The 22,907-nt window shown below is 38.5% G+C and overlaps 2 protein-coding genes across 2 annotated transcripts; both read left to right on the top strand.

The window, feature by feature from the left end:
- Positions 1-9,675: 9,675 nt before the first annotated feature.
- Positions 9,676-10,242, top strand: LOC118647507. Its single transcript, XM_036292550.1, has one exon. It carries the CDS (start codon positions 9,676-9,678, stop codon positions 10,240-10,242), a length of 567 nt encoding a protein of 188 aa, XP_036148443.1.
- A 41-nt stretch (positions 10,243-10,283) lies between these two features.
- On the top strand, positions 10,284-18,639 carry LOC118647508. The gene is made up of 4 exons (XM_036292551.1): positions 10,284-10,335; positions 10,382-11,493; positions 11,686-11,875; positions 18,278-18,639. Exons 1-4 carry the CDS (start codon positions 10,284-10,286, stop codon positions 18,637-18,639), a joined length of 1,716 nt encoding a protein of 571 aa, XP_036148444.1.
- The last annotated feature ends 4,268 nt before the right edge of the window (positions 18,640-22,907 follow it).

A 22,907-nucleotide genomic window follows, 5' to 3' on the forward strand; every position in this document is an offset into this window, starting at 1 on the left:
GAAAGATATTCCTGCTAAATTACAAAGTATAAAAGTACAAAGTTCAATTTTACATACGAATCAAGAGTAAATAAAAAATTCAATAATCAATAAAAGAATTCAGAGTTTCTTCTACCTTTAATTGCATTATTAATTACGACAGATTTTCAGTGACTTATAATGTATTAACGATAGAAGAAATTCGAAGTTCTCTATCATATACAAGAGAAAATCATTTCTAGTTAACCATACTAACGATACTTGACATAACATTGATCTCTAATTACCTATAATTACCGTAGAAGTTGCATCGAATAATTTATCCTGAAGTCGTTAGATCAAACGTGAATATTTTTTTATCGTGTTATTTTACAAAGAGTGCATATTAGGGATAGTATTTCGTGCATTTCGTAATTTTCTAATAAAGTGGTTACGAAAGGAGAATGATAAAGAATCAATCGTGACAAATCTTCGTTAATTTAATATTCCATAAAAACGATGAGAGAATTTAATGCGGCAAATATTATATTATTTGCAGGTTCCATACGTTTCCATTGCTTTCTCTCTTTCGACTTTCTTATTTACAAAAGTTTATTGCGATTTAAATTTGTCCTATTTTTATTAATAATTTATAATCTCGTCATGTAATCGCGAGTGTACGTAGCAGCCATCGACGCGAGCTTAGGTGCGGTGCGGCGAGACGTGGGAACGGCGACGACGCCACGCTTCTCCTTTTTTCCCCCGCCGCCGCCGGCAGCCAATGCTTGAAACAGTAGGCCGTGCTATGGCTCGAGCGGCTCGAGCCCTTCCTTCGGCTCGCAAGGCGTGCTCTCATTCGCATAATTTAAAAAATTTATATCTCGATTATTAGCAGACCAAACCCACAACAATATTGAACTTTTATGTTCATCTCGATCCCATCTACCTTTTTATGAACAGTGACCAGTATGCTCTGGGACTCCCTGTATATCGAGCCACGCGTCTATCTGATAACTACTATAGAGGTGGCATTCCTCTGCTCAAGATGGGCTGTCGCGGCGGGCCCACAGTGGGGAATTTCGGCTAAAACGTAACCATAAATCGAGGAATCATCAGAATTGCACAAAAATTGGTAAATTTATGTTTTTGGGGTCGCTGATTATGAATCCGATATGTAATTTTTCGAAAACAAAATGACGGCCTTAATATGGTGGAACTAACTATCAAATATTCATGCGATTTGGCTGAAAATTTATAAATCAATGTTTTTGAGGTCGCTGATTACGAATTCAATGTGTAATTATCTGAAAATAAAATAGCGGTCTTAATATGGCGGAATGAACTATCAAATACTTATCCGATCTGGCTGAAAATTAATTTTTGGACTTGCCGATTAAGAATTAAATTCAAGGAAAAATTGTTTAATCTATGTGCAGCTATAAGAGTTTATTTGTACATTTTTTATAAATAGATATAAATTATTATTATTTAGTCCGAATTAAATAATTAATTTAAAATAAAAAATAAATTAAATAAAAATAAATTAATCTGAATCGGAATCGGAATCCTCTTCATAATCAGTAGTTATATCTGTATCCGAATTTGGTTTCGATAGTAATTGTATTGCTTCAGGCAATAATTTTTTCGCTTTATTTTAAGGCAGTTTCTTTAAATTCGATATAAAAGGATCCGACGACACCAACAGCCAATTTAAAACATCCTCCATTGTTTTTTCGCGTGAACATTTTCGTGAGTATTCTTTTCGATATTTTTTAATGTCTTTATTCCGGGCTTCTTGCGCTTCCTCTGATAGTTGTCCAATTGGTAAAAGAGCGGAAGCTATAATCTAAGGACTATGAATTAACAGTTTATGAACTGTAGTTGGCATATTGTACCATGGATATTCAGATACAAACATCCTCGCAATTTCTAACGCATATTCCTTGTAGTTATCTACATGAATATCATACCCACTTGAAATGACTTGTAGAATTACATGAAATCTTTTAATAATTTCTTCGTTTACACCAGTTATTAAAGCGGTTGTTTGTGATTTTGCAAAAAACCGTCGAGCAGTATTGGCGTCGTTTGTGTTACCATATCCAGGCTTTGGGCGATCTACAATAAAGCCCAGTTCTACTCTTAGACCTTTCTGAATATCTGCTTTGCGTTTGCTGACAAGTTGTTTTTCATCTTCTGTCCGTGCTTGCCACTTTTTAAAATTGAGTTTATACGAAAGATGCAATAAGCACTCAAACATATGAATCCATGCATGCAACGTGGACATCCCGAAACGTAAATTTGTTTCATTTACTTTTCTTTTCAGCATCTTATCAATATTATTAAACTCTTTTGATGTAGCACCATATAGATAACACTTCAAAGTCGAAGTTGTGGATATAACAGCATTACATATTTTTCCGTCAATCATGGTAAACAGCATTCGATAATTGACTGTTATTTCTGTACCATGTACTATGGTTTTAAATGGTTCTAATGGCAATTTGCTGTTCGATAAATTCTACTTCATTTACAGTAGATTTTACATTCTCATTGAGAAACTGTAATCTGATAGGTCGACAGAAGCGAGGAGATAATAGTCTCGGATTTTTCCAAATAATATTATTGAATGATTTGTTACATTCGTTTTCGATAAGTTGAAGTTGTAAAGGAACAAACGAGGTTAAAAATATATTTACATCCGATTTAGTTTCGTCAATAAACTTTTGTTTGTATTCGCTTTGACTGAAGCTTCCGTCGCATCCCCATTTACAGATTAATTCCGCTTTAATAACTTGTTATATTCAGTGATTCTAAAGCTTCTCTCGCAGTAAGAAGAAGATGTTTACATGTGTGATCTAGTAAATCTTGCAACTTTATATCTGCACTACTTTTATTAATAGTAATACTAGATTGAGGTGGATAACATAATTTCTTGGCCGCTCGCACTGCTTCGTAATTCGGATATAATCGACAATTATTTCTCTTGCTATATGACCTGATGATATTGTATTGCTTCCTGGTGAGCTTAGCTTCTACTATAATCGAGAGAGCTGAATCTGCAGATAATGTAGTCTCAACTTTTGCTTGGAATGCTGTTTTGTGACGTAAAGCTCTCGTTGGTGAGGTTGTTGTAACATCTTTGACAACTTGTGCTGAGTCTAAATTTCCGGAAGAGCGAAAGCTCATTTGCGTTGCATATGACAATTCTTCTGTTGTAAAATTTTGACGGAGTTCTTCAGTTTGTCGTCGTTTTGATCGTTCACTAGAAGAACTAAAGTCTAGCGAGGGACGACCGCGTATGCTTAATTTATTTGCTGTATGTGTTGGAAACGACATATTTTCTTCTAACCATTTTTCATTTTTTTTTTAAGAAAATGTGTCACGTTTCTTTTCGCCTCGTGCCATTTTGTGCGCAGTTCACAAAAAAATTGACATATGGGATTTGGCATCTGAATGAATTTTAATGGAACAGTTACTTTGTTTAGATAATTCTTCCTCTAAATGTTTAATTTTATTGTTAAAATCGTTGCTTAGGCAATTTTGCATAATAAAAAATATCTCTCTTCTTGTATATGTTATAAATTGATTTCCAGATCCTGTAAAATATAATATAGTACATATAATATATCATACATTATACAAGATATTAGTATTATAAGTCAAAATAAATTCGAGTTCTGAATAACAATTCTGAAAATTTTGTTCGTATTTAGTAAACATCCTATATAAGATATTTAAAACTGTAAATACTTTTGACTTTTACCCGGATTTTAAACACACACTTTCTTTATTATTGTTGTGAGCACAGATGGAATTAAACGGGACTGCCTGAGATGTCAAACGCGCCTCACCGGGTCTTTTTGAACGCATACATTATTTCAACAAAATCGTACAAAAAGAATAGCAGATATTAGCAGTTGATCATTGCAAATTTTAATTACTAATAGTATAAGTTACCAAGAAAAAAATATGAACGCGGAATTTCGTGGAATATACAACTAAACGTCTACACGAAGTAAATATTAATTAAAAAAAATAGAAATTTTTTAGATTATTGATTATGCGTTGCGAAAACGACATGGTAAGCGTTATTAAAAAAATATTAATAAGTAAAGTTTTACATACCTCCAGGAAAAGAATCCATTTTGCAAAATTTGATTATCACTTTTATTTAAAAAGTTACTAATGTTTAAAGTAGACAAAAAATATGTATAAAACGTGTGAGAAACGTGTGTCGCTGAGGAAGGTCTACTCTCAACTGACACATCTGCTTAACTTAAAATAATAGAGGACTAAAAACAACGGAATTTTATCTGGGGAATAGTCCTTTGTCGACTCTCAAAGACAATAAACCCCAAATCTAAACTTCATTTTTCGATTTTTGGCCAGCTTTTTGTCGAAATTCCCTACTGTGGGGCCGGGCGCCGTATTCAGTTGAAACGACTCCAGGCCGAGTACGAATCCGGAGGGATATTCGACCCCCGGGTATTTCTGCCTCCGCCTCCTCCGGCCTTAGCAAGGCCACCACCAGCGCCTCTCCCAATACCTCAGGAACTCTTCGCTGTCAACACGCCAGCCTTGCCGCTCCCACCCCCTCGTGAGGTCATCGCAGCCACGGGTGTTCCTGCGTCGGAGGGCAAACCGACACCCGCGTCCCCCGCTCACTGCGCCTCTCCCCTATCAAACTACCGAAGGCCCATGATAATCGCGGTGAGGGCCGTGAGATCGGATACCGTGATCCCCGTGCGCATGAAATTAATTTTGCCAAAGAATATACGAATTAAATTTATATGTTCTTTTTATTATTATTATTCTTTTTCTTTTCCGCTCCGCGCAGCCCTTAAACCCCGCCGGACGTAACAATAGTAAGGAAAGCGACTATGGGGATAGCAGTAGTGAAGAGTTTATGGGCTGTTTGATAAGTTGGAGACGGATAAGTTAAGGACGGTTGGTTACGTCGGTGATGCCTGGTTCTCGCAGGAGGAAGGATACTTTGACACCATTCAACCGGATTGGTCTTCCAAATATAGAGTCATTTCCGCAGGGGACTTCGCTTTGGCAGGAAGTTCTCCGAAGCATTTTCGAGCTCAATTTTGACCTCTTCGGCGCACTCCAATAAATCCGGATTGTCCCATGGAACCGAGCCATCCTCACTCCCGAGGCCTGGGAAATGCTCAAAACCGTTGGTAAACAACGGTTTATCAAACTACGAAAGATTAAATAGTTAGTAAATTATTCCGCCCCCTCTATATCTGAATTATTTATATCTACTCATACCTTATGTTGTACATACACAACATGTTGCAAATTGTGTTTTATAAAATGCATTTAAACTGTACAATTGGTGGCACTGTCACCATCATGAATAAACATACGCTATTTAAAAATATTTTCGTATTTTCTTTCTTATTAAGAATAATACGTAGTGTATAGTTTTTTTTAAACTCATTGTTAGTGTTGTTACGTCCAGCCTTATAAGATTTAACTTTTTATTCGGTAGGAAGGATATTTCAGGGAGAACAGGTAAGCCAGGGAAGAACGTAACAAAACGTGTAGAATTCCCGTAGGCACACAGTTTAAGAGAGGGTATGTGCCTCGGCTCGAACGCACCTTTTATGACTCAAAAATATAGGTCAACGTGCCGATAGGCCCGCTATAACCCGTTTCGAGTCGTACGTCCGTCGGTCCAAGTTTCGAGTCAACGAATTGAATCGCTTTAACTCGGGATCGGACCAGGTGCAGTCTTTGTTCGGGATAGGCGAGGTCGTTATTAATTAAAATAAATGATAAAGTTTTACATAAAATTAACAAAAGTATTTATTCTAATAACAAATAAAAATAAAAATAAAAGAAAATACAAATAAACGCTGAAGTCGTGGTTTGACAATTTGTAATAACGGTATAATCGAAATTAAAATGCATAGTGAGTATGTATATAGTTGTACAAATATTAAATAAGTATATAGTGGGCGGAGAAAGGGAAACAAAGAGATTTTTGTTTTTTAATTCTACAGTATTAACGGTAAACGCGGAGCAAAGAAATAGACAAAGGATTTATTAAATGGTTAGATGGGGTAAACATAGATGCTTGAAATTGTAAGAGGATAAAGAATAACGTAGGAGAGAGTGGGGTGGAACATATCTAGGAATAAGTAAGAGAAACAGGAGGAGCGGGGACGTTTCGAGGATCACACGGGGGTTCCTCGAGATTGTGGCATGGTGTCAGGATATCTGAGGATCACATAAGGGTTCCTCAGGGTCGTGGTATGGTGACGGGATATCTGAGGATCACACAAGGGAGCCTCAGATTCGTGTGAGTCTGAGGGAATTATTTATAAATAATAAGAGGGTGACTTAAAGAATTAAAATGGAAGGGAGCAGATGAGTAACGTAAAAACAAAAGAAATTATAATTGTGGGATTTACTCATTGTTGGTTCTCGAGCAAATTTGTCGGAATCGAATAGATTTCTTGACCGGATGGAACGGCACTAAAGTTTACTTGCGCACTGATTCTACATGATTACTAACTAACTAACTCTAAAAACGTAACTCTAAAACTTTAAACGTAACTGAACTCACAACTAACTACTCTCAACTAACTGATTATTACTCTTCATTACTATTACTGACTATCTATTACTGACTGCTAAATTCTTATTACTGCTACTCTTATTACTGACTATCTATTACTGACTGCTAAATTCTTATTACTGCTACTCTCATTACTGACTGTTACTATTCCCGACTGTTTTCAAGATTTGGTAATATATATATATATATAGAGTCTTACAAGGGGAGGATCTAGATGTAGGTGGTTCAAATATTCTAATTGGTAGGATTCTTTTTCAGGATTGTGTGGTGGGTAAATTCTAAGTTTTCTTATTGGAGAAATAGTTTTTCCTCTTTGCCCAATCATACGTTGAGTAATCTGTCGAAAGTTTCTCTGTTTCCTCGCACATTCTTTCAATTTTATCGAAGGGATAGAAAAAATTATTTATCTCTTAAACCCTTTGGGTTTAAGAGATAAATAATTTTTTCTATCGTGCTAGACGTGCTACGGTATGGTTTGCAGTTGGAGGAAACGGTAATTTATTTTTTGCTTATATTTAGATACTTTATTACTCATTTTTTGTGAGGAAACGTGAAACTTTGCGATCCCATGTTTGTTTTTGAATTTCTATCTTCAAAATTTATTATTTGTTGACTCAATATTTAAAAGGAGTCGGAATTATCTACTTGGTCGTTTCGTCCATCTATGTTTTTCATTACGTTTCTAACAGACTAATAGACGCATAAAAAATTATCGGAGACCGTTGAAACGGAATTTCTTTTGTAAATTATTAGTTTTTCTGACGAAGGGAAATCGTGGAGTCTGCCGGACGTAACAGTGTATAGTTACTACAAACTTTTGGTTATGAGAGACTTTATTACAAATGGATTACCTGGCGACTTCTCCGATCTCGCTGACTTGGTAAGCCCTTTTTTCCTTTATTTTTTCTTTTTTTTATGCCTCGATAAACAATTTTAGGCGATTAACGTATACGTCGTTTTTTTTTGGACTTCCGTTTCCGGGCCAGAGTGAGTTAGACGTGTGTATATGCGGTGTTGGGATTTGAATGTATAAAGAGGTGAAAGAGAGAGTAGGAGAGGTTAAGATAGTGGTGTGTAGTTGGAGGTGAGAGAGAAGAGTGTGTGGGTGGATAGTGAAGGGTAGGAATTTAGGATAAGAGCGAATTAGCGTAGTAATTAGTGAAGGGAAGCCGGGGAATAACAGAGTCGAAGCAGAGAATAGGTAGAGATAAGACGGGCGTGCGGGAGAATAGGAGGCGAGCGCGCCGCCTGGTGATAGAGTGGGGAGGTAGAGGAGAGTTAAGGCGGATTCATAGCAGAGACAAACGCGATAGGAAGTATGAATCGAGATAGAAGTGATAGTTGTACTTTAATGGATAGTGTTAGGGGAAGTAAGAGAGTAGCTAGATCGCCGGCGGGAGAGGATGAGGATGAATGGGATAGAAAATTAAGAGATTGGAAAGAGAAGATTGTAGGGAGTTTAAGGTTAGTTAGAGTGGAAATGAAAGAGAAGTTGAAGGAGATTATGGAGGAGCAGGCAAGAAAGATAAGAGAAGAACTAGAGACGTTAAAAAAGGAAATTAAGGATTTTAAGGAGAGAGAATTTATATGGAAAAGAGAAAGGAAAGAGTTATTAGAAACACAGGAAGAGTTAAAGAAAAGGTTGGAGAAGATAGAGGTAGGAGGAAATAGTGTATGTAAGAGAAGGGTCAGAGAAATAGAGAGGAAAATAGAGATGAAAGAAAGAGAGGATAGAAGGAAGAATTTGCTAATTAAGGGGGTAGAGGTTAAGGATGGGAATAGGAAGGAGGCGGTGGAGAGCGTGTTCAAAGAGATAGGAGCTGAAGTGACAGTGAGAGGAGTCAGGAGAATAGGAGAGGGAAATAAAAAAGGGAAAGAGTTGGTTTGGGTAAAGCTAGAGAGTGAAGAACAGAGGAAGGAGGTGTGGAGTAAGAAGAAGATCCTGAAGGGGAGGGAAGAAAGAATTATGGAAGACTGGACTTGGAAGGAAAGGAAAATGAGATGGAGGTTAGAAAGGATAGCTAGAGTAGAAGAAGAGAAGGGTATGAAGGTATGGTTAGGATATGGGAGGATTAGAATAGGAGACAGTTGGTGGAAGTTGGATGAAGAAGATGAGGTCTTGAGAAATGAGAAAGGTGAGCTGAGGAGAGAGGAAGAGGGGGAAGGGAATGTAGAAAGATTGTGAGGGGTAAGTTAGGAGAGGAGAGGTCGGGGGAGAGTAAAGAAGTGAAAATAGCTTTCTGGAATGTGGCAGGGTTGAGTAATAAAGATAAAGAGTTTTGGGATGGTTTAAAAGAATGGGATGTGATGTTCTTATTGGAGACATGGACGGACAAAATAGGGTGGGAAAAGATAAGAAACAGGGTACCAAAGGGCTATGAGTGGGGGGTACAAAAAGCGAGTAGGAAAAATAGAAAAAGTAGGGCGATGGGAGGAATAATTGTAGGGATAAGAAAGGAGTTAGGTGATAAAGGACGTAAAATAGTAGAGTTAGACGAAGGTTTAATGTCGGTAGAAATAAAGATAGGGAGGGAAAGCTGGAGAATAGTAGGAGTATATATAAAGGAGGAAGGAAGAGAAGGGGCAATGCAAATATTAAAACAGGTTATAGAATCAAAAGAGGGGGATAAGAAGGTGATTATTGGGGGGAATTTTAATGCAAGAACTGGTAGAGAAGGAGGAGGGGGAGAAGAGTTGGATAGTGAGGAAGGAGAAAATCAGGTTAGGAGAAGGTCTAAGGATAGTAAGGTAGATAAGGAAGGTAGAAAGCTGTTAGAATTGATAGGAGAATGTGGATGGGAAATCTTAAATGGCAGAATGGTGGGAGATGAAGAAGGTGAATATACGTATGTAGGGGGAAGAGGGAGCACAGTAATAGACTATATTCTAGTAGATGGAGAGGCGAAAGAGAGAATAGAAAAAATGAAAGTAGTAGATAGGATAGATTCGGATCATTTCCCAGTAGTGGCGGAGTAAAGAGTGAGGATAGAGAAGCAAATAAAAAGGGGAAAGGTAGGGTGATAAGGGGGATTTGGGATAAAGAGGGTAGAGAAAGGTTTAGGGGGATATTAGAAGGAGGGATGGAGGAGTTTGAACAGGAGGTAAATGAAGAGTGAGATGGGATGTTGGGTAAAATTAAGGAGGCAATGGGAAAGACAGAGAGGGAGAGAAAAATGGGTAGGAGAGGAGGAAAGGGCTGGTGGGATGAGGAATGTAGGGGGTTGAAGAGAAGGGTGAGGAGGGATTTAAGGAGATGGAGGAGGAGGTTAGAAGATAGGTGTAAATACATAGAAAGGAAAAGAGAATTTAGGGAGATATGTGAAAGGAAGAAAGAGGAGGAGAATAGGAAGTGGGAGAAAAAGGCAGAGGAAGCTAGAAAGGAGAGTCAAGTATGGGAGATAGTAAATAAAGATAGGAAGAAGAAAAAAAGGGTGAATGAAGGGATTGGAATGGGAGAATGGAAAGAATACTTTATGTGTTTGTTAGGTGGAGTAGAGGCAAGAGTAGTTAGAGGAGGAAAGAGAATAGGTAGAGAAAGCTGTGGAAATAAGAAAGAACAGGTAATTAGCAAGGAGGAAGTGAGAAGAGTGGTGAATAATTTAAAAGTAGGAAAAGCAGGTGGATTAGATGGAATTCCGAATGAGGTGTGGAGATGGGGGGGTGGAAGGATTGAGGAGTGGATGGTGTAGTTTTTGAATAAAATATGGAAGGGGGAAGAGTGGCCAAAAAAATGGAAGGAAGGGGTAGTGGTGCCGATAGTGAAGAAAGGGGAGGCGAAGCAGGTGAGTGAGTATAGGGGAATAACATTAATGCCTACGCTGTATAAAGTGTATGCGAAGATTTTAGCAGAGAGGTTGGAAAAGGAGATTGAGGAGAAAAGTATAATGCCAGAAAATCAGGCGGGATTTAGGAGCAAAAGAGGGACAATAGACAACATTTACGTATTAAACTACTTAGTAAATAAAAATATAGACAAGAAAGGTGGGAAATTAGTTGCGCTATTTGTAGATTTGAAGGCAGCCTTTGATTCGGTGGATAGAGGTATTCTGATAAAGACGATGAGAGAGAGGGGGATTAGAGAGGGTTTGATAACGAGAGTAGAAATGGTATTAAGAGAAACGAAAAGTAGAGTTAGAGTGGGAGACGAGACGGATGAAGAGTTTTGGACAGGCAGGGGGGTTAGACAGGGGTGTCCACTTAGCCCATTACTTTTTAATATGTTAATCTCGGACTTAGAAGAAGTTATGGGGAGGGTCAAGTGGGGAGGAGTGAAGGTGAGAGGGGAGAGGGTGTGTACGTTGGCATATGCAGATGACTTGGTGGCAATAGCAGATGATGAAGATCAGATGAGAAGTATGTTGGAAAGGCTAGAAAAGTACTTAGATGAAAAGAATTTAGTGTTGAATGCAGAGAAGTCGAAGATGATGAGGTTTAGAAAAGGAGGAGGTAGGGAGAGTAAGAGAAGTTGGTGGTGGAAAGGGAATAGGATAGAAGAAGTGAAGGAGTATTGTTATCTAGGATATGTGTTACAGAAGAATGGAGGACAAGAAGCACAGATAAAGGGTAGAGTGAGAAGGGCAGCGGCAGTGATGGGTCAGATTTGGGGGATTGGGAAGAGAAGGTATGGAGGTGATTGGGGAAAGAGGTTATGGTTGTTTGACAGGCTGGTATGGACGGTTATGGGGTACGGGGTGGAGATATGGGGATGGAAGGAGAGAGACAGTTTGGAGAGGTTAAAGGAGAGATATTTGAGATGGGTGATGGGCTTAGATTGGCACACGCCGGGATACATGATTAGAGAGGAGATGCTAAGGGATAAATTAAGAGGGAAAGCGGGAAGAAGGGCGTGGAAATATGAAAAGAGGTTGGAGGAGGGAGGAGGTAGTGAGCTAGCAAGAAAGTGTTTGGAAGAGATAAAGCTAAGGGACAGGTCAGGAAAGGTAGGAAGTGGATGGGAGGAGGAGAGAAGAAACTTTTGACTGGACAGGGGGGGGAATCTGGAAGATCTAGATGAGAAAAAAGGGGAGGATAGTGCTGAGGCGGTGTTCGAGAAGGAAAAGCAGATGCAGAGAGAAGAAAGAAGGGAAAGAATTCTAGGTTCAGAATATAATAAGTGATACAAATACGTAAAGGAGGAAGGCATACCAGGATACCTGAGAAAGGGGTGGGGAGAAAGTAGGTGGAAAAGAATTATAAGGTGCAGATTAGGTAACGAGATGAGAGGTAGTAGATACTGGGAGGACGAGGAAAGGAAGAAGTGTAGATTATGTGGGAATAGCGTAGAGACGTGGGAGCATGTATGGGAGGAGTGTAGAGATTGGGGTAGGGAGAGAGACAGTTGGCAGGAGGTGGTAGGAAGGATTCTGGGGTCAGAGGGGGAGGGAGAAAGTTGGATTAGAGATTTGATGAGAGAGAGGGAGGGCATAGAAAGGGGCGATGGTGGTACGGATGTGGGGAATAGTGAATGATAGAAGGGCAGAAGAAACGGAAGTCCGGTGTGTGTGTGTGTGTATAGAAGGGCGGGGTGTGGAGGCAGTAGAGGCCGAAGCACCTAAGATTATAGAATAAGTTAGAGATAAGATAGTTTGTAAGGTAGTAATAAGTTAATTGTAGAGATTGTAAACTCTAAGGGGACACAATAAAATTTTCATTCAATACGTTGTTTTTTCTCTTTTTTACCGTGTAGTTTTCCGGTCCGAGTATTTTCCGATCATAATATATGGCCTTGTCCATTGTACGTCGAGTTTCGAGTGGCGTCCACAATATCGAGAATCATAAAAGAGGTCCATTATGCGTCGAATTTCAAGTAGCGTCCACAATATCAAGAGTCATAAAAGAGGTCCGATCTAACGTCGATCCGCACGCCACGATATCAGAATGTCAGAATTAATGCAATAAATCCTGACATTCTGAGATCATGGCGTGTCGGCCAACACGTGAATGTGAATACTCAGAAAAATGATGTAACTTGTCCCAGTACGTTAGATGGGCCAGGTCGGCCCCGCCGCTCATAATGCAACACGCAAAATTGCTGTGGTAATAAAATAGGTATAATAAAAGTCATCCAAAATAGGATAAATAGTTAGCTTCGCGAAAAGCGGCGCAGCGCATTCAGTCACTGATGGCCTCCCAAAATTGCGCTACATCGGCAGACGATCAGTCGATAGAGCGCATACGCGCAGTGACCGGAGAGCGGAGAGGAATCAAACACGTGCCAGTGCGTACTGTTGTGAGTGATATACTCACAACGATAAAAGATGTCAGTAACACGCTGACGTAAGTCGGCCAGGTGCATTGCACCACGCAATTGCCTTAGATAGCACTAAGCAAAAGATTGGACAACTGACCGATTTAGCGTAATTTTCTCCCTCTACAGCGAAACCACCAAAATTGATTAATATATAAACTGTTTGTTATGAGTGACACACTCATACTGATAAGAAAGGTGTCAGTAGCACCAATGATGTAAGTCGGTCAGCTGCAACGGTCAGCATCGAGCGCATTGCGCGAGGCTCCGCGCAATCTACTCGACAATTAGCGCAATGCTCCTTAGACAGCACTTGCTGTCTAAGCAAGATTTTGGAATACTGACCGATTTACGCACTTACGCAATCCTCCTCTTCTCTTGATTTGACTACCGAATTTACAGATATATAAACCGCCGAAAGAAAGTGAGGGTCAATCAGAAGTCGACAATCTGAGATAACACACGACACTCTGCTTTGCGGGATCATGAACAGTGCACTCATAGACACGACACTCTGCTTTGCGGAGTCGCGATCTAACCGCACACTGTAAACAGATATTTTAATAAAAGTGCTCAACACAAAAAGTGGTGTGTAGTGACTAAGTACCCTCCTCGCGAGATCTCTGGCAGCGATCCCTAACGTACTCCCAACGAGGGGTACAACATGTTAAAAGAAAGCGAGGGACGGGTTAGTCTGGTAAATTCAAGTTTGACACACGACACTCTGTTTTGCGGGATCGTGGCCTAACCGCGTTATTATGAACGAAAATTATAATAAAGTGTTCATTACGAAGACATGGTGTGAGTGACTCCATCCCTATCTCGCGAGATTTCCGGCAGTAATCTCTTCAGTACTCCAAACCAGGGGTACAACAGTACGACATCGCGGCGCGCGACACTGGATCTAAGAACTGTCTCTGTAGCAAGCTGCTGTGAGTGAAACACTCATATCCAAAAAGTAAGAAAAGGTAAGAGGTACCGCGTAATCCGCTCGAAATTAAAACAACACTCTCTACATAGCCCTTGCTGTCTAAGCAGATTCTTGAACAATTGATCGAGTTACGCATTAGCGTAATCTTCCTCTTCCACAATGAATTAATTGAAATTATGAAGTATATAAATGGACGAAAGAAAGTGAGGCATGGATCAATCAGATGGATTAGTCGAACAAAATACCACGACACTCTGCCTTGTAGGGTCGCAATCTAGCATTATTCTATACTATTGTAGACGTGGAATAATATATTGTTAACTTGATTAAACGCGGCGTGAATGACTTTACTCCTGACCAACCGGATCCTTGGCAGCGATCCCTTCTGTACTTCAGACACTACTGAGTACAACAAAGCGAACAACTGATCTAAAAAGCAAGAAACAAATATCAAGAAGAAAATTTAAACAAGTAAGCTTTTCTTTTGTGAATTATCACCCGAGCAGTTTTCCATTCTCTGGGTTCCAACCCTTAAGGAAGTGACTCACAAATATAAATTCGAGGAAATTACCTTGCGTCAGCGACGCAACGGAAAACACTCACAATAGAATTAACCACCGTCACGTTAATACCTACACATTGTATCAACACATAATAAGTAAATTCGGTATAAGGAAGTAATGGAAATATATTTGTATTTTAATCATACAACTCAATATGTTCCTGAGTGACCTGTCCCGAGGAGTTCCCGACAGCGATCCCAAATTAAGTGCTCTTTCAACCCAAAGGACTTCACAATTAAACGAAAACAAAATACTACAAAGAACTAAACAGATCAAGGTACGTGCACTGTAAAAACAGGTCTGGAAAAATATGTGTTATAAGCAATCGAGCATGTTATTTTGACACATGTATTGAAAAGTGTGTGAAGAGAATTCACTAATAGAAGTTTTCAGTAATAGAAGTGCGTTTTAATGACACATTATTCTATTACGATATATATAACACGCCGCAAAAACGTGTCATTTTTCCATAACATACATAAGGTATGTTACTTTGACACAGAATAGAATTCTATTCATGCCGAGAACACACTTCGATAACTTATAGGATAACACAGCAATTGACATAACACACTTCATAACCTTGGCAACACACATGCAAAGATATGCGTCAAATGCATGATTTATAAGTAAAATTGTATTAATGAATTTAATGAGAATAGGTTAAATTTCAATCAATAAAATGTGTAGATTGGCGAAATTTGTTTTGACAGATAAGAATATATAGGAAGATATTAATTTAAAAAATGTATGCTTTTTGTACGTAAAATACACTGGCGCAAAAAAACGAAACAAAATTTTTGACCAATTTTTAGGCAATATTCAAAGTGATACAACTTTGCGAAAAATCATCCAAATTACATGTACTTTTTTTTAATTGAAGGGCAAAGACTCTACTTTGAGAATCTCTACGCGAAAGTTTGATTTGTTAAGTGTAAATTTTTTGTATCGCATGAAAACCAAACATGTGTTTTTTAATTGAAAAAAGTAAAAGTTTGTTATCATTTTGCACAAGTTTCTCGTTAAAATTTTGCTAATATTAATTCAGATTCTTAAAGTTCATTCTTTTCTAAGCAATTTAAAAAAAAATACATGTCGATACGATGTTTTTTGTTGATTGCACGCGAGTTTGAAATTTGCAATGCATTTTAAGGTATTTTAGCAAATAAATACGGTATTTTTTGAATATCATGAATTTTAAGTATCAATATGATATTGCACATTGATTTTATTCGTGTTGAACTCAATCATACCGCTGTCATCAAAGTGACCCGATCTGCATTACGTGGAGAATGACGATCGGATTTTGTACATCATGTGGCTCTGAAATTCATCGGTGGAAATTTGTACTTACTGATCTGAATATAACGGATAGCTGACGCACCAATTTCACTGAAGTCAACAGAAGATCACATTCATCTATACTCATAAACCCACACATACACGTAAACATACATATACGCATACTCATACATAAAAAATAAAAGTTTAAATTTTATTTTAAAAAATCAGATGATACAATTAAGTTGATATCACAAAAAAGAAACTACGTTTATTTTAAGCTTATGTACAAATATAACCTAGGATGTAAAATAAATTTTATGTGAAGTACCAAACACTCTTATCATATCTCAAATAACTTCCGCGAGCTTACGAAATTTCGACACAGAACGGTCAGGAAATAATTCATCAAAAAAAGCTTTACGTGGCACAAATAAACCGCGAGGCAATTATATTTCAATGTTGAAATGCCTAGCATCAAGAAAGCTGCCTAATCCACTCGGTTACTGTTCCCACGAAATTACATTAAATCGGCAGACGATTGGCCGATATAAACGCATACGCGCAGTGACCGAGCGCAAAGAATACACCCATACGTGCCAAAGTGTCCTATCACGGACGCGCAACACCTAATCCGTAAACTATTTGAAATAAGTGAACAGCTAATTATAAGTGAATAATAAGGTACGAGTTGGAACATTCAAACAACTCTTTCTTCAATCACCACCACGAGCAGTCCTTCATTCTTTGGGTTCCAATTCTTCAGACTGAAGTAACCCACAACCTTTAACTTTTAAAATCGCGCTACATCAAAGACGCACAAACAAAAAATTTACAACCTGCTGTATAAGCATATGAACTCGGGTCCAAAGTACGTGAACCCGAAAGAGCTTTATACTCAGTTACTTTAACTATTTAATAAGACGCTGTCAAAATTTCAGTTCTTAATATTCATAACTGTAGCAACAGTGATTTAAAAAAAAAATTATCTTGGCTTCTAAGCAAGCTAGGACAATGTTCTTTTTTTTTAATTTAAAGAAAAATTGCATCTTTCAAATCCATCTTACCTCATTTTAATAGCATTAATATTTTAAAAGTTATTTTTACAAGTGGCCGAAATTTAAAACAACCGCGAAAAGAAAACGCGGGTCACATCAGAACAGAACAATTTTCCGTTGTAATTACGAGTTATTACTGATGTTGTGAGGCAGAATCACTCACAACTTATATTAAAATATTAAAATAGAAAGATACTAAAGTGAAAATAGCATCTCAGAACTCGCTAAGGAAAGCTGCATATTGTCGCAAGGTGTCAAGTGACACGTGCCTCGTGCGCTGCCAACCGGCCATCGCACCAGTCAACGCACTGGGCATTGCTCGGAATTTGGCTAATCTCAGCTTAGCAACAATCATGCCACATTTCCTCCGGAATTGCATATTTTCGATTTGGCAATTGTTACTCGCGATTATTTCCCGCGCGTCGGATGCACGCGATTATGACCATATATGGTCATATTGAGGGCCCATTACCCCTCCAATATGCCTATATTGCGGCATTATTTAAGCGGCTGCCGATTAGCGGGCCGTGGATCAGTCAGGAATGGATCAAGCTGATACGTGCGTTCCGCGAGTGAATCCTAAAGTGTGGAACTTAGAATAATTATCAATCGGAACTTAGCCGGGAGAACGAATCTCAAGCGAGCGACTAAGAAACGCGCTAACATTGTGCCGCGCGCCATATCTTATTGCGACGCATGTAACACGATGCGGCATTTCCGACGTCCGCGTGTATTGAGTGTCAAACTGTATGTTAAAGGAAATAAACACTTTGTGTTTGTTTCCTTTAACGTACAGTTTGACTCTCATAAAAAGACGAGCGTTTAGTGGCTTGAGAACCAGGCCTTCACCAACCCTCTTTCCGCGAGTTCCAACTCCTTGGGCAGGAATGATCCCGAAAAATACATCGTTGCAGTACAACACTGCCTAAACAAACGACATACTAACTGTGCGTAATAATGCTGCAATCAATCATTCTTATAATACCATCATTTTTTATTATAATAATTAAACACAGTGTAAGAAAAAAGTGAAAATATATTTGTATTTTAATCAAATAACTCAAAGTGTTCCTGAGTAATCTGTCCCGAGGCAGCGATCCTAAATAAAGTGTCCCTTCAACATGAGGGTCACAAAATTTTCATTTTTATATCACTTTTATGATTTCATAAAACTTGGAGTTTTCTAAATGACAACTGGCATCTCATAATATGATTATAAGTTAGTCATTACTTTATTTTATTTAATTATAAAAATTGTAACGGACCGTATTTCCTACGCGGACTTAGCTCGCCGGGATCGGGTGTAGGAAAAGTCCCTGAGACAATAGACTTCGATTCGGTATATTATAAAATAAAAGTAATATATTTTAACTATCGAAATGTATGTACAAGTATTTACAGAAGATATATGTATAAAGCATCGCTCAGCTGAAACAGCTGTTTTTCCCGGTCGCGTGGATAGCTTGGTGGGAGTCGCGGTGTGCGGCGACGAGCCGGCAGGCAATGCTCTGGCGCGTGAAGCGAAGCTTCGTGATGCGGTGAGATGAGCGGCGCGGTGGGTAGTAATCGTCGGAGCCTCGAGCTCGGTGGTGCGCGGTACGCGGCGTGAAGCGCGGGGTGTTTTGCCGCGCAATGATTTTGAAGCGCGTGTGGTGATCGAGGAGACGCTGGTCTTGATCTCGAGATCTCTCGAGGGAGACGGAGAACACTCCACCCCCGTTGTGTTCGAGCCGGGTGATCGGGCGTTAAGGAAGATCCGTAGCCGAGAACTCTCGGCGAAGGCGGAGTACGCTCTACCCTCTGCTACGGATTTGAGACTAAGAGTTTTGGATGCGAGTGGTACCGAGAGCTCTCGGTTAAGGCAGAGAACACTCTACCCTAATTGCCGCGTCGCAGGCTTCTCTGGATTGTACTCTGTTCGGGATCGGATTGTACGGTCGGATCGAGAAGTGTCGCAGCCTCCACCGGAGCGGCTTTTTATACCCGCTCGGGTGGAGGATTGGTGATCCTCGTGGATCTTCGGGTTTCCCCGCGCTCGCTCCCCCCCCCCCCCCCGTAGAGGTTGGGAGAGCGCGGGGAAATACGCGGAACGGAGACGATGATCGTCTCGACGCTTTTTATGCGGCGATTAGGACGGACCGATGCCCGTTTTGCGGGCCGGCGGGTGTTCGGCGCGGTCGGTGACGTCGGCGGGCGAAAGGTTCGTTACAAAATACTATTGAGAGTAATAATATTTTTTTATTATTCATTTGTCACAACACACATATAACTTAATGCATGTTTATGCAAGCGCATTAATTTTGAAATCGAATAAAACTTGAAAAAATGCGTGTTGCAATTTTCTTTTGTTTTGAACATTGTCATCCACTTTATCAGTCGTTTTAATAAAATTGCAACATACACTACGATATGTCAAGCATCCGTGCCTAAAGAATAGCTGCTTTATGATGCGGTTTTTAATTAAAAAAGATACTTTTTTTTTTTAAGCGTGACCGCTCATAACTTAATTATATATTAATGTAAGTGAATATATAAAATAATGTGAATGTATAAAGTAAAGTGAATACAAAACTAAACGCAATAAAACAATAATTCGAGTAATAGAATGCAATGGTGCTTTTGTTTTATTTATCGCAATCTTCAGTGTATTTGTAGAAGGAAATAATTTTAATCGCTGCTCGTATAAGTTTAAAATTCTTTGTTAGGCCTTTCACAGCGTGATTACACAGACTTAATCTAATATCGTCCGCGGAGCATTTGATAGGTGATTTGAACAAGTAGTCACTTTGTCGAAAGAGTGGCATTGTTTCGGAACAGGCATAAAATGTCAATAGAATCAACTGTCAACAAAATTCTTCTTATATTTTACAATAGAAGTTTTTAAAGATACTCCTATATGTTATTATTACAAATACCAGTAATCGAAGCAGTTTTCTGGCTTGTTAACTAATGACAACATAGTACTAAAAGTAATACTAATTTTTTTAATACTTTGGTGTTAAAGCTACCACGTCCGGTAATTTGAAAAGGATTGCAATAACCTTAAATCGGGCTCTGATTTGTATTAAAAAGTTAACTCTTCATGTGGTTTTTTCAATCACTCGCTGCAATTAACAATTGAGTGATTTAACCTTTGCTTCTCACAAGCCTTTAAAATGCGGTGCAGCCTTCTGGTTTAAAATTTCAACACTGATTTAACTATTAATTAAATGACTGGTGATTGCACATCTTGTTCGTTACTTAAAATATTGCACAAAACTGAGTAATTGTTTCTAAAAAATTAATATTAAGTCGTTGTTTTTAACATTTTTTGGCACAGACCTTTCTGCAACACAAAGCGATGCTAGCAACGTCTACGTTCTGTATTACATGAATTTCAAATGGACGGTCCTATTACTTAGGCATATAAAAACCGCATTAGAAATCTTGTATATGTTCTTCTCACTCAGATATAAGAAGGTAGATGCACTAAATATATCTACATCCGTACATGCAAAAAGAGTCTGAATGAAACTCTTAATTCAAGAAAATTGTCCATGCTCGGCTGGAATGAGACTATTTGTCACTGTAAGCAAATAATGCACCAATTATTTCCAATTACATCTTCAATATTTATGGTATATGACATGTGTAGATTATATTCTTTTAAGTTCTTCTGTGACAAGCATTAACATAAGCCTGTGATACGTGATAAAGACTACGAAACAATTAGATCTTTTGTGGAAGTTGAGGAGCGAAAGATAATCAGTAGCAAACTTTGTACAGCTAAGAAAATCTTAATTTGACAAATGCACTTTATTAAGGTAGCGTTTGATTCTTTCAAATTTTGTCTCGAAGAAGATGATATGTGCAAGTAAACTTATTCTCCTATCTCACTCTTACGTATCTAATGTGAGATTCAAATTTTCCTTTCAGAATCCTTTTCAGATGCAACTTTTGCGTTGAAGATAGCCTCCCATCGATGGAATCAAAGAGATCTTGAGGTGAAGGCCAATACTCGTATTTTCCGGAAAACATGATCTGTAGAAGAGCCAGTAGAAGAGCGTTGATATCCGTATTTATAATTTTGCATAATATAGTTTATTGTCATGCATTTACAATATAGATTGTCTTCATATACAAATTGCTTTATATTTCAAGCTTGCTTGTATAGCGACCATGCCTGAGAGTAACGTCCTGCGTTCTTTTGAGACAATGCCTGCAGATGATCACGCGTACAGCCTGTCTTCTTTCTTGCCAAAGTCTAAATGTTAAGCATTCCTGAACCAATCAATATGAACTGCAACGATGCTTGAAGATCTTTACCTTCGCAGCATACATTTGTTCACAGATGAGAAATTTAACTTGGGATCACAATTTGTTCTGTAGCCGAAACATTAATCAAATCCAAAGTTCTTAGTTACAGCAAACTTTCTACCGATCTGATCGATTTGATCTCTTATTAACTTTCTCAAAATTGACAACTGTATGGGATGAAGATGACAGCGCATAAATAAAAACTCCAGAATCCAAAATTATAGGAGATTGCTCGAATCCATGCTGCTTTCAGTGTTTATTTCCTTGTCATGATGCCTATGCCAGATCTTCGATGTTATATATATATGTGCGTGTATGTGAATGTATTGTGATTCGTTTGACTATTTTTTGGTGAGTGTAATGCAACAAATAAATACGTGACAAAATTATCTGAGAAACAAGCTGTCTCGATTAATATGTCTAATTTTTAGATCTTCATTAGCTGTTATGAATGTTGAAGATTTGTTCCTCCGCAAAAATAAATTTCTTCCATCACGCATAGAAAACTTATATGAGAGATTCCATTATGCTCACAATCAGTGTTATATTTGACATAAATAGTTATATTTGACATATAAATTTTTGTAAGTGCAAGAAATAATAGGTTGTCCTAAAAATTTTTTTCAAAATTTAGCAATGCACTCTACATTGTCAGATGATCAGCCTAATTTTCTTATTTACTTTTCTTTTTAGTATGTTTTTAGCCTTTTTTTAATTTCGTAACTTTTCAATAAATTGTGTCATTAATAAAAAGTTTTGTATATTTAACTTTTAATTTAAAAAAAACAAAAAGAATTTTTGAGACAATCTATTGCAATTCTGAAGATTAAGATCAACTAATTTCTTCTTTTAAAATTGAAATAAATTTCGAATGATGCAATTCCTTACACTTGAATACATTATAGTTTACGTTACATATAATTAAATTAAATTTTTTTATTTTATAAATATATGTTTGAGTACATAATCCATAGTAAATCATAATTAAAACGCATTTTAAGTTAGAAACTTTTTCAAAGTTTTAATTGTTACATAGTGTGTGTAGCAGAGTGAATAAATTATCCAATCAACATGAAATCGACTATTATTTGACTGTCAGTCGGCAGAAAAAATCTAAAATCGACTTCAAAGTCAAATTGAATATTGACTTATAGTTGACTAACAGCTGACAAGTGTCTCGACTATTGGCTGCCAACCAGTCAATTGAATCACTTTTAAGTTGTTTTTTTATGGGTGACATTTAATTGACTTATATGTTCAGCTTTAGGTTCGAGCGACTATAAATCAACTTTTAGTCAATTTAACGTACAAAATTAATAATAGTAACAAAAATTAACAATAATAGTTAATACTATGTCGGTTCTGACTATTGGGCTCCGAGGGGGGGTGCGGGTGTGCGGGGGGTATCCATAGACGAGGGGGTATGACGTCACGCGGAGGGGTGGTCTCGCGGTGCGGAATTGCTGACGCAGCTTTTCGGGGCGGGGAGGGGTCACTGTGCGGAAATTGCTGACGCAGCTTTTCGAACCGGAGGGGAGGGGGGCTGACGCAGATTTTCGGGTCCGCGACCTGGAAGCGGAGAGGGGGAATCGGCGTCCGCGACCGCCGCCGCCCGCCGCCGCGGTGCTTGCGCTCTCCCTCTGTTGCGAATTTCTGTCTCTCTCCCGTACGCAATATCTTTCAACAGCCATCACCGCGGTGCTCCCTCTCTCCGTCTATTGTGAATTTCTGTCTCTCTCTCTCTCTCTCTCTCTCTCTCTCCTCTCTCTCTCTCTCTCTCTCTCTCTCTCTCTCTCTCTCTCTCTCTCTCTCTCTCTCTCTCTCTCTCTCTCTCTCTCTCTCTCTCTCTCTCTCTCTCTCTCTCTCTCTCGGTCTCTACCGTGATGGACGTGTCAAAGATCGCTCCGCAAATGCAGTTAATTTAAAGTGATTAAAAAGTAAAAGAAAATTATAAAAAGGTGTCGTGGCTGTAAGAATA

The sequence above is a fragment of the Monomorium pharaonis genome, chromosome 10 (assembly GCF_013373865.1).
Source record: "Monomorium pharaonis isolate MP-MQ-018 chromosome 10, ASM1337386v2, whole genome shotgun sequence".
NCBI classification, from domain to species: Eukaryota; Metazoa; Arthropoda; class Insecta; order Hymenoptera; family Formicidae; genus Monomorium; species Monomorium pharaonis.

What these genes read in the sequence shown, in the direction of transcription:
- LOC118647507 (XM_036292550.1), top strand. Translation starts at nt 9,676, where the DNA reads ATGTTGGGTAAAATTAAGGAGGCAATGGGAAAGACAGAGAGGGAGAGA.
- LOC118647508 (XM_036292551.1), top strand. Translation starts at nt 10,284, where the DNA reads ATGGAAGGAAGGGGTAGTGGTGCCGATAGTGAAGAAAGGGGAGGCGAA. An exon ending in AGAAAGGGGAGGCGAAGCAG is followed by an intron (nt 10,336 to 10,381) that starts GTGAGTGAGTAT and finishes CGCTGTATAAAG; the next exon opens with TGTATGCGAAGATTTTAGCA. An exon ending in GGAGGAGTGTAGAGATTGGG is followed by an intron (nt 11,876 to 18,277) that starts GTAGGGAGAGAG and finishes ATGATTTTGAAG; the next exon opens with CGCGTGTGGTGATCGAGGAG.